General features: G+C 34.6%; 1 protein-coding gene across 1 annotated transcript in view; it reads left to right on the forward strand.

Moving 5' to 3' along the window:
- PCDH15 (protocadherin related 15) overlaps nucleotides 1-19,235 on the forward strand; it is a 1,094,267-nt gene that overhangs the window by 509,065 nt on the left and 565,967 nt on the right. The window contains exon 5 of the mRNA XM_060404607.1: nucleotides 11,246-11,401. Coding sequence (XP_060260590.1) covers nucleotides 11,246-11,401 — 156 coding nt within the window. The remainder of the gene's footprint in view (nucleotides 1-11,245; nucleotides 11,402-19,235) is intronic.

Here is a 19,235-nt window from a genome sequence, read left to right on the forward strand (position 1 = left end):
TGCCCCTCTATTACAACTCTATTATAATTTAAATATCTGCATGTGTTTGTTAATATATCAAATTTTCATTGTATAATTTGAGTTTATTTTCAGTGTTTGTCAACAAAAACATTTCTTTAAACTCCTTGAAAGAAGAATAAGAAAGGAAGAAGGACCATCTGTGTGTGAGAGAACCATTGTTGGTCTCTTCTGAAATCCTGGAAGTTCATCAAATATCTGAATAAGGAGAGAACATAGTGCTCAGAATGAATTGGTGGTAACCTTGAAAAAGTAGGATAAGCACCACCTAATTCATGGCAAAGTTTGAGAGTACAGCTAGGTGTTGGCTTGAGGTCAGAAAGTTTACTTGGACTGTTAACAAGAGGCTGCTCTTACAAGCAGTAAGTGTTGGTTGAGAGATGAGTGACAATGTGCTTACAAAGCTGGCAAAAATTAAAAGAAGCTGAGAAGAAGTTTCCTGGCAATGTTCCAGCCCAGTCATTCTCAGGCATGACCTAAGTATTTAGATATTAAGAATACCTACATAACCACAGTTAAGTGTCTTCTTTCTGAAAAAGTTGAAAAACTGGAGTAGACTTGAGTAGTTTTCTAATGCAACTTTATTTTCAGTTATTTGCATTCTAGTCTTGAGTGCGGAGAAAAACATGTGTGAATATGTGCATACGGGGGTGTCATAAGCAGTAATTGTACAGGACCTTGGGAAAGCTCAAGAAGTACATCACATTGCCTACTCCCAAATTTCCATTCTATAAAATTCAAATGTCAGATGCTCAACCTAATGAACCTGAATCATCTCCCTACAATGTTTGGGATTTATGATCCACTTCAAATATGGTGTGGAGTATTTGACTCCCTAATCTATTTCACATCTAAATTCAAACTTTTTAAGAACTTTGTGGTGAGGTGGGCAGTAATAGAGCTCTCCCACCAGAATGGGCTGCCCTTGTACAGTGGGAGAGGCCCATAATTCAGTGGCTGAGCAGTTGGGGCAGATGTGAAAGGAGGTGACAAGGGGAGAATAGGAATAGATCTGTTGTGTTCAACCTAGAGGGGAAAAGTCATCTCTGATGCTGTTCTCATTTCTACCATTGCCCTCACCCATTATGTCCTTTAATCATAGCAGCATTCTTTGCACCCCACAAATCAGAGTTTTGCCTGGGTTGCTAAAACTGTCTAAAACAGAATAAGGAGAGCTGTTATCTTAGAATTTATCTTGCCTTGTATATAGTCAGTCTTTCTTTTATGAAAACAGTTTGAATAATGGCACAGATTGGCAAGCTGCAAGAGTCTCCCCAAGCTGTGTTACTTACAGACACCCTTCTTTTTTATATTATATCTGGTTTCGGGTGTATAGCATTAGAGTTCAGCATCTGTTTATACCGCAGGGTGGTCACCACCACAAGTCTAATTGTTATCCACCATCATACAATTGACTCCCTCTACTTAGTTTGCCCATTCCCACAATGCATCTTTTACTGGCTTTAATTAGGAGCATTCATATCCAAGTCATATGAATTTTATTATGTAGCATGTTTGTAGAATTATAGTATATATTTATCTAATTTAAGTCAATGTCATTTTGTATTTTGTTCCCTTTTTTAAAATCACCTATGATTATCATATTTGGCTTGCTTCTGCTACTGCTGTTAAGTCACTTCAGTTGTGTCCGACTCTGTGTGACCCCATAGACAGCAGCTCACCAGGCTCCCCCATCCCTGGGATTCTCCAGGCAAGAACACTGGAGTGGGTTGCCAGTGCCTTCTCCTCATATTTGGCTTGTTTACTGGTAAATTCCTTTCTCTTTGGAATCACTTTGTTGTTTGTAGACCTTTTAATGATGCCCTTTCTGACCAATTTGAGGTGATACCTCATTGTAGTTTTGATTTGCCTTTCTCTAATAGTTAGTGACGATAAACATCTTTTTAAGCCATCTATTGGCCATCTGGATATCTTTTTGGAGAAATGTCTGTGTAGGTCATCTGTCCATTTTCTGATTGAGCTGCTTGTATTTTGTTTTTGAGTTGTGTGAACTGTTTGTATATTTTAGAAATTAAATTCTTATTAGTCATGTCATTCACAAATATTTTCTCCCAGTCTTTAGACTTTTTCCTTTTGTTTACAGTTTTTCTTGCTCTAAAGAAGCTTGCAAGTTTAACTAGGTCTCATTTATTTGTTTTTGCTTTTATTTCTATTGCCTTGGGAGACTGACCTAAAAAAAGAAAAGTTGGTAAGATTTAGGTCAGAGAATGTTATGCCTGTGTTCTATTCTAGGAGCTTTATAGTGTTGTGTCTGAAGAATATTTAAGTCTAAGCCATTTTGAGTTTATCTTTGTGTATGGTGTAAGCATATATTCTAATCTCATTGATTTATATGTGCCTGTTCAACTTTCCTAACATTACTTGCTGAAGAGACTGCCTTTCCTCATCGTATATTCTTCCTTTCTTTTCCAAAGATAATTATCCATAGGTGTGTGGGTTTGTTTCTGCTCTCTCTATTCTGTTCCATTGATCCATATGTCTATTTTTGTGCCAATACCATGCTTTTTTGATTACTATAGCTTTTTAGTATTGTCTAAGTCTGTGAAGGTTATGACTCCTGCTTTGTTCCTTTTTCTATGAATTGCTTTGGTTCTTTCAGTGGTCTCATACTAATTTTAGGATTATTTATTTGGTGAAAAATGTCAGGTAATTTCAGAGATCACATTAAATCTATATATAGCTTTAGGTATTATGGCCATTTTAACTATATTAATTCTTAAAATCTAAGAGCATGAAACAATCCAAATATCTTAACATCTCTTCTTTTAGACTCTAAGTTGGTAGGTACACAAAGAGCTTTGACTTCTATTCCCAGCCAATATGCATTTAACTACTGTTTTGTACTTTTATTTCCATAGTATGTTCTGCATTTGCCAACAGCATAACTCCAGTACAAACCCTCTTAATTCTCATTTGACTTTGGAACAATATCCTAGTAGTTCTCCTTATTATATTTCACAATTCAAATTGTTCCAGTTTTAGTGTATCAGAGCAGAGTTCTGGCCTTTTCAGTAGATGAATTTTCATTGCAAACTGGTTTATTTGGCCCTTGAGATTTTCTAAATTTTATCAATCTATGCTTTTATTTAGAAACATATATTCTCAAATCCAGGAAAACTAAACTAACAACTATTCTCTCAGCATAATCTTCCTGAGTCAGAAAGATCCACTGGAGAAGGGATAGGTTACCCACTCCAATATTCTTGGTCTTGTGGCTCAGCTGGTAAAGAATCTGTCTGCAATGAGGGACACCTGAGTTGGACCCCAGGCTTGGGAAAATCCCCTGGAGAAGGGAAAGGCTACCCACTCCAGTATTCTGGCCTGGAAAATTCCTTGGACTGTGTAGTCTATGGGGTCACAAATAGTCAGACATGACTGAAAAACTTTTATTTTTTCACTTTCAACATAATCTAATTTTTTATCATGCATTCCCTGATACTCTTTTTGAGCCTATGCTTTGAAATGACCTTTATCTATTACCATGAGTTGAATGTTATCTACTACCAAGACATGTCTCAAAATGCTACTCTCTACATAAAAGTATTTCCTAGGGTAACACCGATATATAATTTCTTCTTGTAAACTCCAGAGCCTTTGAAACTTTCTCTCTCTCTTTTTCTTTCTTTCTTATTCTTCTTTTATTTATTTATTTTTTTGTCACACAATGAGGCTCTCAGGATTTTAGTTCCCTGGCCAGGGATTGAACTTGGACCACAGCAGTAAGCACTGAGTCCTAACCGCTGGACTGTCATGGAACTCCTTCATAATTCTTTTTTAACTCACATTATAGTTATCTATATTTATCTCATATCAGTTTTATAGAATTTGCTTAAGTACAAGGACTATCTCATATTAATCTTAATGCATGTTGAACTTTGCATAAATAAGTACAATTAAATAAATGTAATATTCTTAATAGTTGATTGTGAAAAACCTACAAGTTTCTATATATTACATATGCATAATAACATTTTCTTTTCCATGGGGATGGTCTTGGTCCCTGTCTCCTGCACAATGTGATAAACCTCATTCCATAGTTCATCAGGCACTCTATCTATCAGATCTAGGCCCTTAAATCTATTTCTCGCTTCCAGTGTATAATTGTAAGGGATTTGACTTAGGTCATACCTGAATGGTCTAGCAGTTTTCCCTACTTTCTTCAATTTAAGTCTGAATTTGGCAATAAGGAGTTCATGATCTGAGCCACAGTCAGCTCCTGGTCTTGTTTTTGTTGACCAATGTCATGGAAAAGAAATGCAAAAAGCAAAATGGCTCTCTGGGGAGGCCTTACAAATAGCTGTGAAAAGAAGAGACGTGAAAAACAAAGGGGAAAAGGAAAAATATAAACATCTGAATGCAGAGTTCCAAAGAATAGCAGAAGAGATAAGAAAGGCTTCTTCAGTGATCAATGCAAAGAAATAGAGGAAAAGAACAGAATGGGAAAGACTAGAGATCGCTTCAAGAAAATTAGAGATACCAAGGGAACTTTTCATGCAAATATGGGCTCTATAAAGGTCAAAAATGGCATGGACCTAACAGAAGCAGAAGATATTAAGAAGAGGCGGCAAGAATACACAGAAAAACTGTACAAAAAAGATCTTCACGACCCAGATAATCATGACGGTGTGATCACTCATTTAGAGCCAGACATCCTGGAATGTGAAGTCAAGCAGGCAAAAGCATCACTATGAACAAAGCTAGTGGAGGTGATGGAATTCTAGTGGAACTATTTCAAATCCTGAAAGATGATGCTGTGAAAGTGCTGCACTCAATATGCCAGCAAATTTGGAAAACGCAGCAATGGCCACAGGACTGGAAAAGGTCAGTTTTCATTCCAATCCCAAAGAAAGGCAATGCCAAGGAATGCTCCAACTACCGCACAGTGGCACTCATCTCACATACTAGTAAAGTAATGCTCAAAATTCTCAAGCCAGGCTTCAGCAATACGTGAACTGTGAACTGTGAACTTCCTGATGTTCAAGCTGGTTTTAGAAAAGGCAGGGGAAACAGAGATCAAATTGCCAACACCTCTGGATCATGGAAAAAGCAAGAGAGTTCCAGAAAAACATCTATTTCTGCTTTATTGACTATGCCAAAGCCTTTGACTGTGTGGATCACAATAAACTGTGGAAAATTCTGAGAGAGATGGGAATACCAAACGACCTGACCTGCTTCTTGAGAAATCTGTATGCAGATCAGGAACCAATAGTTAGAACTGGACATGGAACAATGACTGGCTCCAAATAGAAAAAGGAGTACATCAAGGCTGTATATTCTCAGCCTGATTTTTTTAACTTATATGCAGGTTACATCATGAGAAACGCTGGACTGGAAGAAACACAAGCTGGAATCAAGATTGGCAGCAGAAATATCAATAAACCTCAGATATGCAGATGACACCACCCTTATGGTAGAATGTGAAGAGGAACTAAAGAGCCTCTTGATGAAAGTGAAAGTGGAGAGTGAAAAAGTTGGCTTAAAGTTCAACATTCAGAAAACAGTCCCATCGCTTCATGGCAAATAGATGGGGAAACAGTGGAAACAGTGTCAGACTTTATTTTGGGGGGCTCCAAAATCACTGCAGTTGGCGATTGCAGCCATGAAATTAAAAGACGCTTATTCCTTGGAAAAAAAGTTATGACCAACCTAGATAGCATATTCAAAAGCAGAGACATTACTTTGCCGACTAACGTCCGTCTAGTCAAGGCTATGGTTTTTCCAGTGGTCATGTACGGATGTGAGAGTTGGACTGTGAAAAAGGCTGAGCGCGGAAGAATTGATGCTTTTGAACTGTGGTGTTGGAGAAGACTCTTGAGAGTCCCTTGGACTGCAAGAAGATCCAACCAGTCCATTCTGAAGGAGATCGGCCCTGGGATATCTTTGGAAGGACTGATGCAAAAGCTGAACCTCCAGTACTTTGGCCACCTCGTGCGAAGAGTGACTCACTGGAAAAGACTCTGATGCTGGGAGGGATTAGGGCAAGAGGAGAAAGGGACGACAGAAGATGAGATGGCTGGATGGCATCACTGACTCAATGGATGGGAGTCTGAGAGAACTCCGGGAGATGGTGATGGACAGGGAGCCCTGGCGTGCTGCAATTCATGGGGTCCCAGAGAGTCGGACACGACTGAGTAACTCAACTGAACTGAATAACATTTTCAAATGGGTACTTTTTAGTTTAGGTAACTTCTTTGATTATGCCATTAATTATGAAAGTTAAATTTGTAAAGTACACTTTTACCTCTGGCCAGTCATTTATGTTAAAAAACATTTCTACAGCACATTACATCTCTTTTCTTTTCACTGTCTTCCAGTTTAATTTTTGAAGTAATGATTTTTTTAAATTTTGTAATAGTAGTATATACGTAGGAAGAAAAATCATGGTAAAATCCTTTCATCACGATGAGGAGTGAATAATGTTTGCCTTTGCTTTGTGAAAAATAAAATCTATTCTTATTCAAGTTGGCTAAATACTTATTTTCCATTTAAATTATTAAATAATCCAAATATTGTTGTTTGTATAAAAATCTCATTTTTTCCTTAGACTGCATCAGTTCAGTTTAGTTGCTCAGTCTTGTCTGACTTTTTGCGACCCCATGAATCGCAGCACGCCAGGCCTCCCTGTCCATCACCAACTCCCAGAGTTCACTCAGATTCACGTCCATATAGTCAGTGATCCCATCCAGCCATCTCATCCTCTGTCGTCCCCTTCTCCTTCTGCCCCCAATCCCTCCCAGCATCAGAGTCTTTTCCAGTGAGTCAACTCTTCACATGAGGTGGCCAAAATACTGAATATGTATGCTATAATCAACACTGTTCACATCAATACATTATTTATAGATGCTTCACTTTGCATTTTGCAACTAACTGTCTGTATAACACTTTTTTTCAAATTGAAAAAAATCTTACATATTTATTTGAAAAATTCTTCCTTTACATTTTACTCTCAACCTTACTTTGCAAAGATCATTTTCATCAACTGTTGTACATATCATTTCTGCACTTTGTGTATGTCAAAATATATTCACACATGTATACCAAAATATGGATATGCAAGTATACATTTAAAGTGGACCTGGGTCGGAAAGTTCCCCTGGAGAAGGGAATGACTATCCACTCCAGTATTCTTGCCTGGAGAATTCCATGAACTTTGTAATCCATCGGTTCACAAAGAGTTGGACATGACTGAATGCCTTTCAATTTCACACCATACTAAACAATTGTTTTTAAATTCGGAAAATAGTTTGCATGTCTAGGGAAATATGATGGTAATCACTCTAAATAATTACCCTCAAACAATTTATATACATTATTTTTTCTGATTTGTTTCATGAATGAAGCAAATTAAGAGAATCAGAGAAGATAGAATTGCCATGACTTATTTTTGCCACCAGTTATTAGAAATAAACCAGAATTTCCCTAACATTCCTAAGTTTGTTGGAGCCCCTTGACTCTCCTAATAGGCTTGGTGGAACTGTACTTGGAATTTTTATGACCATCTTATATAGCAGAATAGAATCTATTCCAATGTGAGATCACAATGAGTGTTATATATTAGCCACAGGGAATTCTTGCCTTCATCATGATCCATTATGGTTGGAATTTATTTCAAGCCAAGTTCTATCTATGCTACTAACAGTTGCATAGGGAACTAAAGTTGTTAGTGACAAGAGTTCCAGGTGACCTGATTATTTCTAATTTATGGGCACTTAGCAGGACTAACTGGGGGCTCAGCACACTGCATTTGATTCTCCTCTTGCAAAGATTATGACCTTTCTGATATGGAATGGTTTATAGGTCTCATTTGCAATGTTTACAAGATAAATAACTTTAGAGCATAAATGTCACCTGATTGTCTTCCAGAGGTTTGTCAGAGAGGCTAATAGTACAACTATTTATTCTGTTATTTATTTTACAATTGAATTAGACAGGATTTTTCTTAAAAAGTCTATGAAGATAAATACTGTAAAACTATAACCCCCTGTAAAGATGGAGATCATCTAATTCAAATTCTTTCCAGAAAATTTCTCAGATCTAGTCTTTTAAGTTATGTTTTAACCTCTAGTGTGCTGATTTTCAGTGATGTGGCTTGACATTTTGGATAGTTCATTCTTTTCTGTCCCACTTTGGATTGTTAGAAAATCTCTGCTTACACTGGAAACATATGCTTTGTAATAGTTTTATTTTTTTTTCTCAGCTCAAAGCTTTATTATTTTTCTTTTCTTTATTTTTTTTAATTTAGTTTTTTATTTTTAAAATTTTAAAATCTTTAATTCTTACATGCGTTCCCAAACATGAACCCCCCTCCCACCTCCCTCCCCACAACATCTCTCTGGGTCTTATTATTCTTATTTCTGCCCACTGAGACTACAATGAATAAACTAATTGATCTTTTCATAACAACCATTCAGATGTCTGATTAATCTTGTGATTTTTAGTTTAGACATTTTGAGTTTTATCACACATTCTCAGTGTAACTAGACTTCACATCCTATTTTAGGCACCTATATAAGCACCTTAAAATGGTGCTTATTGTAATCCGCCTATCCCTTTATCAATTATTAACGCATATGAAGTAATTTGTATTATTATTCAGCATTGTATTATTTAGTGTTGGCATGTAAACTCTTCTTTTACTCATCCAAATTTTATAATTATATTTTCATATTAATGTTTGTAGCCATTTATTATTATATTTGGGCAATTAAGTTTTTTTTCTAATACAAATAAGGTGATTTTGATTAATTATTATAAAAATTTAGCATTTTGAAACTTATTATTGACTCACTAAAATGATTTTGAACTTTGTTTTGTATCATTAAATGTGTTATGTATCCTTCTGGGCTTGTGGTATTCATGGTATTCACAGATTTTTATACACATGACTTTAGTACCTTTATATATGTTAGTGGTTTAAAGTGAATTGGAGGGACTTCCCTGGTGGTCAGAGGTTAGGCTCTGCACTTCCACTGCAGGGGGGATGTATTCCATCTCTGGTTGGGAAATTCATATCCCATATGATGTGTGGTACAGCCAAAATTTTTTTTAAAAAAGTGAATTAGAGAAGACATTAGATTAGAATTCAAAGCTGTGTGGCACTTCATTAGAGACCTTCCTCCATATGATAATGATTCTTCTAGTTACTCTTTCTAGATGCAATTATTCAATGAGGTACAATACAATTCGACTGCCTTTCTCTTTATTGGCCATAAAAATATCTTGATATTAAACAATGTTTTTTTCAGGTTTGGTATAGTTTCTACAATGTTCTTCTCATTATAAATGTGATATTTTTAATGAACCAATTCTAGCTTCTGGTAATTATTGCTATATCTTTCTGTGAATGCATGCTAAGTTGATTCAGTCAGTCCAGCTCTTTGCAGTCCTATGGGCTGTAGCCCACCAGGCTCCTCTCTCCATTTTTCTCTTGGAAAAAATACTGGAATGGGTTGCCATGCCATTTTCTAGGGGATCTTCCCGACCCAGAATTGAACTCACATCTCTAAGTCTCCTGCATTGGCAGATGGTTCTTTACCACAGTGCCACCTAAGAAGCCTGCTATATCTTTAAATTGGTTTTAATCCAAATATTTAGTATATTGTTTTATAATCCAGGATGATCTGTTTGTATTTTATAGATTCTTTTGATTTTTACATTTTTGGAAATTTAGTTTAAGTAAAAGCTAGTTTGCATTTTATGTGTTACTATGTTCCTAGCACAGGATAAGTTCGTATAATACTTATTGATAATTATTATGATAATTCTATCATATCAGCATTTATTGTTATTTTCATTTTTAGAGATGAACAGACTGAGCACAGAGAGACTTTGCATCTAGATCATATAATTCATAGGTTATGGAACTACGACTACAAGCAAAGTGGTACAACTCCGATAGTACTCAGCCATGCGTTCTAGGCACAGTGCTAGTTACTGTGTAGAGAGATTAAGTCATGACCAAAATAGCATCCCCAGCTTTATGAAACTTCCAATACAGTAAAGAGAGACAAACTACAACAAATATATAAAATGTATAATATGCCATGTGGTGCATGAAGAAAGCAGTAAAAAGAATAAATAAATAGAGGGGAAGTTGAGAGGAAAGAGCAGATTGGAGGCATGGCATTCTAAACAAGGTGGTCAGAATAGATCACACTAATAAAATTATATGCAAAGATAATTTTATAAACTCAAAAAAGATTTTAAAAATGACAAAGAAATATTTTGTGTCATTACTTTGTATATCTAGAGTCAGAGATGCAGGTGTGTATCATACTCCTACAAGCCCTTTGTCAGCACCTGAGTGATAAGTGCCTCCTTGATGAAAATTCTCTCTTTGTAGAATTGTATCATAAGATAATTAGACAAATTAGCGTCTGTGTTTATGTTTAAAATGTTTATGTTTAAAATGTTTTATGTTTAAAATTTATGTTTAAAATGTTTATTGAAATGCTTAAAATGACAAAAACTAACAAAAGTAAACATATCATTTTAAGTTTTTACTTAGACCAAGTGAGCTATAGATTTATAATGGAACACATACTATAGATTCATAGTAGTATACATCCAACTGCTATAGTAAATCTATATTTGCAAGCATGAACATGGGATGATCATCTCATATGTGTGTGTGCATATAAGACAAATTATTTTTGGAGAGAAGAAAAGATTAAAAATAAACTTTAACTGTATAGATTTAATAAATTTGGGTTGTGAATGGATTCTCTTCTTTTGGTTATCTAATTTTGGTTTATATCAGATATGAACTTATATCAGATATGAATTTAATATTTTAGAAAAATATAAATAAATGCAAATTTTATAATCTCTCTACTCTATGTATATTATCATTTACACATTACTTTTATAAATTAGAAGCTTATGTCATTGCTTCTTTGACCTTTTTAAAGGCCCAAATTTGTGGCATCCCAGCAAATCTCAGCCATTACGTTTGTGATTGTGTTCATTGCTAGTCCTCTAATTGTGAACAGAATGCTACCTGAGATCCTATTTTTTTTAATTGAACAATGAAGTAATCATGATTGTCTTTTCATCCATAAAATAGTATGAAATGGATCAATTTTTATAGATTATTATAATTTAAAAGTAAATAAGTATAGAAGATTTTATTAAATAAGTACTTTGACAATAATGAGAGACTTCAGTTTCAATTGTTTTTTAAAAAGATGCAATTTCTGTGTTGCAGCCTCCAATGAATATACACTCTATCGTGGTGCAAGTTCAGTGCATCAACAAAAAAGTGGGCACTGTTATCTACCATGAAGTTCGAATTGTGGTGAGAGACAGAAATGACAACTCACCCACATTCAAGCATGAAAGCTACTATGCCACAGTAAATGAGGTCAGTTTCTTTCCACTTTTCTCTGTTTCCTTTTTATCAATATATGTAACTGACTGCATATTATAAATATTTTGAAATCATCCCTCTGTAATAATAAAATAATAAACTTTTGAAATACCAAGAAAACATTTCAAAAATAGTACTTTAGAAGAATAAGGTCTAAATGACTTCTAATATGGTTTTAGGAATTTACTTTGATACAGAAAAAAATAATTATTTATAATAATGACCAAAATATTGATATTTGTATCATCTTGGACAATTTAATGTCTGAATCTATATACATACATGGTTGCTAAGGTTTATCAGCAGCTATTCTTATTGTCAGACATGACTGAGTGACTTCACTTTCACTTTTCGCTTTCATGCATTGGAGGAGGAAATGGCAACCCACTCCGGTGTTCTTGCCTGGAGAATCCCAGGGACTGGGGAGCCTGGTAGGCTGCCATCTATGGGGTCACACAGAGTCGCATATGACTCAAGCAACTTAGCGGCAGCAGCAGCAGCAGCAGTATTCTTATTGTAAAATAAGACAGACTAATTTTTTTCCGTTGTATCTCTGAGGCAGTAGCTGTAAAGTACTAGAAGAAAATACATATTTAAGATTTTATTAATTTAAAGTCATTTCCTCAATTTTAAAATCAAGTTTTGGCACATTAAAAATAATTAAATATATCCTGCATCAAACCTAGACATACAGTATTGTAAAGTAAAATAAAGTAAAATTTAAAAAAAATAAAAATAATAAAAATAAATATAATTAAAAACTAAGTTATTATAAAAATGCTCATCAAATTATCTAAAAAATATTTAAAAAGTAGTATCACTGATTTTATTGTGCTGTGCTAAGTCATCTCAGTCGTGTCTGACTTTTGCAACCCTATATACTGTAGCCCACCAGCCTCCTATGTCCACGGGATTCTCCAGGCAAGAATACTGGAATGGGTTGCTGTGCCCTTCTCCAGGTATCTTCCCAACTCTAGGGTCAGATCCACATCTTTATGTCTCCTTCATTGACAAGCAGGTTCTTTACCACTAGAACATTCTTTTTTTTTGTCATTTGTTGTTTACTTTGTTTTCCTTTTGAGCCAAAATCCATAAGCCAACTTGTTTTTTTAAATGGTGACTATTATACTAATTTGGGGGGATTCCATTAAATTATAAAATGTTTCTAAAGTATCTCTAATATATATTATGTGTAATTTAGACACAAAAAATGAACTACATTTTAAATAGCCTCTATTTTAGCAAATCATATTCCATGATGTCTTTTTTTTTAATCTTAAAAATACGTGTCTACTTTATAAGAGGAAATCAGTACACTTCGAGCATTAAAACAGCATTGTGCCCATAACTTCTATATTATTTTTGAAATTATTTAAAATGTGTCTTGTTGACTTCAAGGTGCTTCTGTTCCCCACAATTTAAAAGATATTTTTCATAATCTGAGAATTTCTAGATTTTATTGCCTTAAAAAATAAGCTTTTAAAAGTTTAACAGGCAAAGCTACCTGTCAGTCAATGCTCAACCTTTTTGAGCTACCTTTTACTTAACAGATTTCTGCTAAAACAGACAAATGCTAATTAATGTAACTAATCATGTTGCATAATAATTATTTAGCATTTTATTTTAGCATCTAAACTATACTTTTTGAATGAGCTTTTACTTTGTTTGAGTGCTAGTTTTGTTTGAATATAAACTGAAATATAAATTATCTTAGGCAACAGGCCTAATTTTAAAATCCGGTCTTGTACCATATTTAACTGTTCTTGGATACATGTCTTTATTTTCTAAAACAAAATTTATAAAGTTCAATTTGCACTCAAAGTATTCTATGTAATTTGGCTACTTCTACCCCAACTCAAAAAAATTTTTTTTTTTGGCACCTTGCTAAAAACTAACTTTTCCAATACTATTTTAATTGTGTCATTCTCCTTTTCAAAAATTGCATGATTTCTCATTATTATCAAGATAAAGATCATCTGTCTCCACCAGCTGACTTTCAAAGCCTTCTATTATGTGATCTTTTGTCAATGTATTCTTAAGTTCAGTTTCTCTCTGATAATACACATTCTGTTCAGATTAACTTCGTCATATCTTACAAATATACTCATTTCTTTGGCTTTACTCACACTGTTCAATTTACTTAGAAGGTAATCCTCCATACATTGCAAGTCTCCAAGTTTTATTCATTTTTTAAAGTTTAACTCATGACCGATTTCCATTTCCTATTTCTGTACTCATCCCGAGCTATACACAGTCATTGATCTTCAGTTTCTCCAAATTCTAAACTCCTATGTCATCTGGTTAAATGCAATTAGAATGATACAATTTGTAGAAACATTAAACATTTTATCTTAAATATTATTTGGAGAGGTAAGATTTCTATCCAAAACAGCCTAATTATGTTTTTCTCTCAATATGTTTCCCAAAACCAATTGAGACAATCCTATCACACTGATACTATGGTCAGATTTTCTAAGGTTTGTTTCTGTGGAACACGTGGAATTAACATTTTCCTTCACTGATTTTGTTTGTACTCTCTCATATCAATTTTCTTGTAAACAATATAGAGTTTATTTAAACACCAAAGCATAATTATTAAAAAAATGAAATTTAGCTATTTTTCTCATCTTATTTTTGAATAATTTTTAGTTTAATTGTCTTGAATGAGTTTATCTATGTATCTTTATCTATATATTTACTCTTCATCAGGGCAAATATATTACAACTTTATATATACCAATATATATTTATATGTATGTATGTATATGTGTGCATATATATATATATATATATATATATATATATATGTATATACTGCAACTACAGTGCTACCTGTAAAATAAAATTAAATAAAATGTATTTTGGAGAGGTTCGTGACATTGTACAGGAGACAGGGATCAAGACCATCCCCATGGAAAAGAAATGCAAAAAAGCAAAATGGCTGTCTGGGGAGGCCTTACAAATAGCTGTGAAAAGAACAGAAGTGAAAAGCCAAGGAGAAATGGAAAGATATAAGCATCTGAATGCAGAGTTCCAAAGAATAGCAAGAAGAGATAAGAAAGCCTTCTTCAGTGATCAATGCAAAGAAATAGAGGAAAAGAACAGAATGGGAAGGACTAGAGATCTCTTCAAGAAAATTAGAGATACCAGGGGAACATTTCATGCAAAGATGGGCTCGATAAATATTAAGAAATGATGGCAAGGATACACAGAAGAACTGTACAAAAAAGATATTCACGACCCGGATAATCACGATGGTGTGATCACTCATCTAGAGCCAGCCATCCTGGAATGTGAAGTCAAGTAGGCCTTAGAAAGAATCACTACAAACAAAGCTAGTGGAGGTGATGGAATTCCAGTTGAGCTATTTCAAATCCTGAAAGATGATGCTGTGAAAGTGCTGCACTCAATATGCCAACAAATTTGGAAAACTTAGCAGTGGCCACAGGACTGGAAAAGGTCAGTTTTCATTCCAGTCCCAAAGAAAGCAATGCCAAAGAATGCTCAAACTACCGCACAATTGCACTCATCTCATGTGCTAGTAAAGTAATGCTCAAAATTCTCCAAGCCAGGCTTCAGCAATACGTGAACTGTGAACTCCTGATGTTCAAGCTAGATTTAGGAAAGGCAGAGGAACCAGGGATCAAATTGCCAGCATCCGCTGGATCATGGAAAAAGCAAGAGAGTTCCAGAAAAACATCTATTTCTGCCTTATTGACTATGCAAAGCCTTTGACTGTGTGGATCACAATCAACTGTGGAAAATTCTGAAAGTGATGGGAATACCAGACTACCTGACCTGCCTCTTGAGAAATCTTTATGCAGGCCAGAAAGCAACAGTTAGAACTGGACATAGGAAAAGGAGTACGTCAAGGTTGTATATTGTCACCCTGCTTATTTAACTTCTATGCAGAGTACATCATGAGAAACACTGGACTGGAAGAAACACAAGCTGGAATCAAGATGGCCAGGAGAAATATCAATAACCTCAGATATGCAGATGACACCACCCTTATGGCAGAAATTGAAGAGGAACTAAAAAGCCTCTTGATGAAAGTGAAAGTGGAGAGTGAAAAAGTTGGCTTAAAGCTCAACATTCAGTAAACGAAGATCATGGAATCCTGTCCCATCACTTCATGGCAAATAGATGGGGAAACAGTGTCAGACTTTATTTTCTTGGGCTCCAAAATCACTGCAGATGGTGACTGCAGCCATGAAATTAAAAGATGCTTACTCCTTGGAAGAAAAGTTATGAGCAACATAGATAGTATATTCAAAAGCAGAGACATTACTTTGCCAACTAAGGTCTGTCTAGTCAAGGCTACGTTTTTTTCCAGTAGTCATGTATGGATGTGAGAATTGGACTGTGAAGAAGGCTGAGCACCGAAGAATTGATGCTTTTGAACTGTGGTGCTGGGGAAGACTCTTGAGAGTCCCTTGGACTGCAAGGAGATCCAACCAGTCCATTCTGAAGGAGATCAACCCTGGGATTTCTTTGGAAGGAATGATGTTAAAGCTGAAACTCCAGTACTTTGGCCACCTCATGTGAAGAGTTGACTCACTGTAAAAGACTCTGATGCTGGGAGGGATTGGGGGCAGGAGGAGAAGGGGACGACAGAGGATGAGATGGCTGGATGGCATCACTGACTCGATGGATGGGAGTCTGAGTGAACTCCGGGAGATGGTGATGGACAGGGAGGCCTGGCATGCTGCGATTCATGGGGTCACAAAGAGTCGGGCACGACTGAGCCACTGAACTGAACTGATTTTACTCTATGAAAGATTGCAAGATATTTTCCATGCTGTTTCTTCTTTCAGTACAAAACATACAATTAAGTTAATTATGATTAGAATGATCTAAATGTTTTTCTAAAACTAAAAATAAAGCCATTTGAGGTTTAAGAGACTGTTGGTGTCAAAATATTTTACACTTCATTAAAGTCCAAATGACAGTTATAAAGTCATCATCACAGATTTATAAAAGTGTCTTAAGGTCCTGATTAGTCACTCTCCTTATTCACTGTGAGAAAATTGAGACCTGGAACAGCACATGAATTGCCTACAAAGGTTTTAAATTCTTTTTTTGTGAGACATAAGATATTGAAAGTTGTTGTTTTTTTTTTCTCTCTCTCTCTGGGTAATTGGAGACTCTTAATTAATTTTGGACAATTGTGTCATTAACTAATTAGTCTGGCTGGTTTGAAGAACAAATTGTACAGTCTAATTGTTGCTGATCATTCTTAAGTAATTTCTGGAAGATAAATATTTTCTGGCAGTGACGTCTTTGATAACACATGCATCCCATTTCTAAACATTCCTTTTGACATAATAAAAGTAAACAAGGACAAATCAAGGCAAACATGTTTTCTTATGCTTGTGAAGAATTAATCTCAGGGTAATAGAAAGGTTATATTTGTCCTGGTCTTTAATAATCTCTTTACAGACAGGGCAATATTTTTAGTCAATATTAATTTGTTCTTTTTATCACCTTGACTATCACCCTAAATGTACTTTGCATCTGTGACATGCTGTGATTTATTGCAGATAATTTGTTGGTACTTTCTGGAAGAATGTTTTCTTGCATTTCTCTTGAGAGGTAGATGGTATACAGTTAAGAAAGAAAGAAAGAGAAAGGAAAGGAGAAAGGAAGAAAAGAAGCATGTATTTTGTAGTACTCTAGTATTTACTGTTGAAAAAATCTGCATAAAAGTAGACCCATACAATTCAAACTCATGTTGTTCATGAATTAATTATATATATAAAGCTTCTGAACTGTATTTCTTTAAGTGTCTAGGAACTCAGAGAAATACAGTTCAGATATAATTGAAAGGTTGGACTCAAGGAATTTGCCAGTGTTCAACTATTTTTGACCTAGAAAAATGGCAATTCATATTCTATAAAAAAAAACCTTTTAAGTAAAAATCCATGCTGCTGTATTATTGCAGTGTTTATATTGTGGTCTTATACTAGTCAAAAATGCACACTTCATGTCTGTTATCAGTACTATTGTCTCTTGATGGCGTTTTGAATTTATTTAGTGAACTGTTTCTATCAGTTTTTGCTTAAATTAGTAGTCCTTATTTCTGGATTGCCACTAAATTAACTATATGGAGTTCTGCACAATAAGCTTAAATTAAGAAAGAACAGAATTAAGGAATGACGTGAAACTGAAAAACACACTTCAGATCAGATCCTGAAAGGCACCATCATGCCTGTTCAGTTCTCCGATGAAAAAGAAAAAGAAAAAACATGATGTGGATAGCTAATTTGTAAGAATTATTGACCATGAGTTAGCAAAAATAAAATTTTCCTCCTAAAAAGATATTTAAACATATATTATTATATGTAATTAAAAGATAACACATAAAATATATAAGGAAATTGCACATCTTTTCTCTTTTCTTACTTAACATTCTTCAATATGTTTCTATAATATTGCTTTTGGACTCTTGTCCCCCTATATACAGAGGCAGTACTACATGGCTGTTTGAGGAGGTTTAGATTCACATAATCTCTATTATTTCCAGTCATGCAAAATATAAATCCTCTGTTTCTGATTGAGGGAGACTAGGTATATGGGACTAATTATTCTCTTGAAGATAACTAGAAGAGGCAAGGAGATATAAATAAACAATAAAAGAGACAAATTAATAAATAAGAGGAAAATAAATCATTAAATAAATAAATATATCTACAAAAAGACATTGAAGAACTAACAAGGAAAGATAAAAAATAAAAATTTGAATATATAGAGAATAAAAGGAACTTTTCACAATGATGAGGGTTCAATCTACCAGACACTTGTAGCAATTGTGAATACAATTTCACTTCATAACATGGCCTCAGCAATTACCAAGTGGATACCGAAAGAATTAAAGGAGAAAAGAAAAATCTCTTATCTTAGAGATAATTTAAAAACACATTTAAAACCTGTGGTAGGTAGAACATTAGTCACTCAAAGATGTCCTTATCCTAATCTCAGGCAAAAGAACTTTATAGATATGGTTAAGGTTATGGATGCTAATCAGTAGATTATGCTGGATTATTCTGGTGGGCCTAATCTAATCATACAAGCTCTTCAAAGGAGAGAAATTTCTGTGACTGGAGTGTCAAAGGAAGAGGATGTAGTGAAAAATATGAAACAGAAAGGAGAGTTGAGATCAAAGAGAATCAAAGAGTAAGAAGAAATTAAGCCACCTTTGCTGGTTTTAATGACTAATGAAGCCCTCCATAAGAAAGAGCTGAGAACTGAACTTATTTCCAGAGTCTCCAGAAAAGAATCCAGCCCTACCAATACTTTGATTTTAACTTGTTGAAACCTGCCTTCAACTTCTAACTTAGCTGTGAAATAACAAATGAATACTAATTTAAGCTACTAAATTTGCATTAATTTATTTTGGTAGCAATAGATACTTAATGTAAAACCACTCCCAGTGATTCACGAAATAGATAAGGGAAAAATAGCAGTAAGAAAATATACTTGAGCTATGGTATTAGCACCACTGACCTGGTAAGTTCTTATGGAAGGAACACTATACCTAACAACTGCGGAATTAATTCTTTCCAGTCACATGAAGCGTTTGCAAGAATTTACCAAATGTTAAGCTATAAAGGAAGTGTCAACATACTCCCAATGACTGAAATTACACAGAGTATGTTTTCTAATCATGATGCAGTTGAGCTTATAATCAATAAGATCACAGAATTAAATTAGAAACTTCACACTTATTCTGAAAATGACATATAAAACTCTCATTATTCCTAACTAGTATTATTGCATATGTAGAAACCCAATAGCATTTACATGTAGATTATTATAATTAATAAAT

Source organism: Ovis aries, chromosome 22, assembly GCF_016772045.2.
Source record: "Ovis aries strain OAR_USU_Benz2616 breed Rambouillet chromosome 22, ARS-UI_Ramb_v3.0, whole genome shotgun sequence".
Lineage (NCBI taxonomy): Eukaryota > Metazoa > Chordata > Mammalia > Artiodactyla > Bovidae > Ovis > Ovis aries.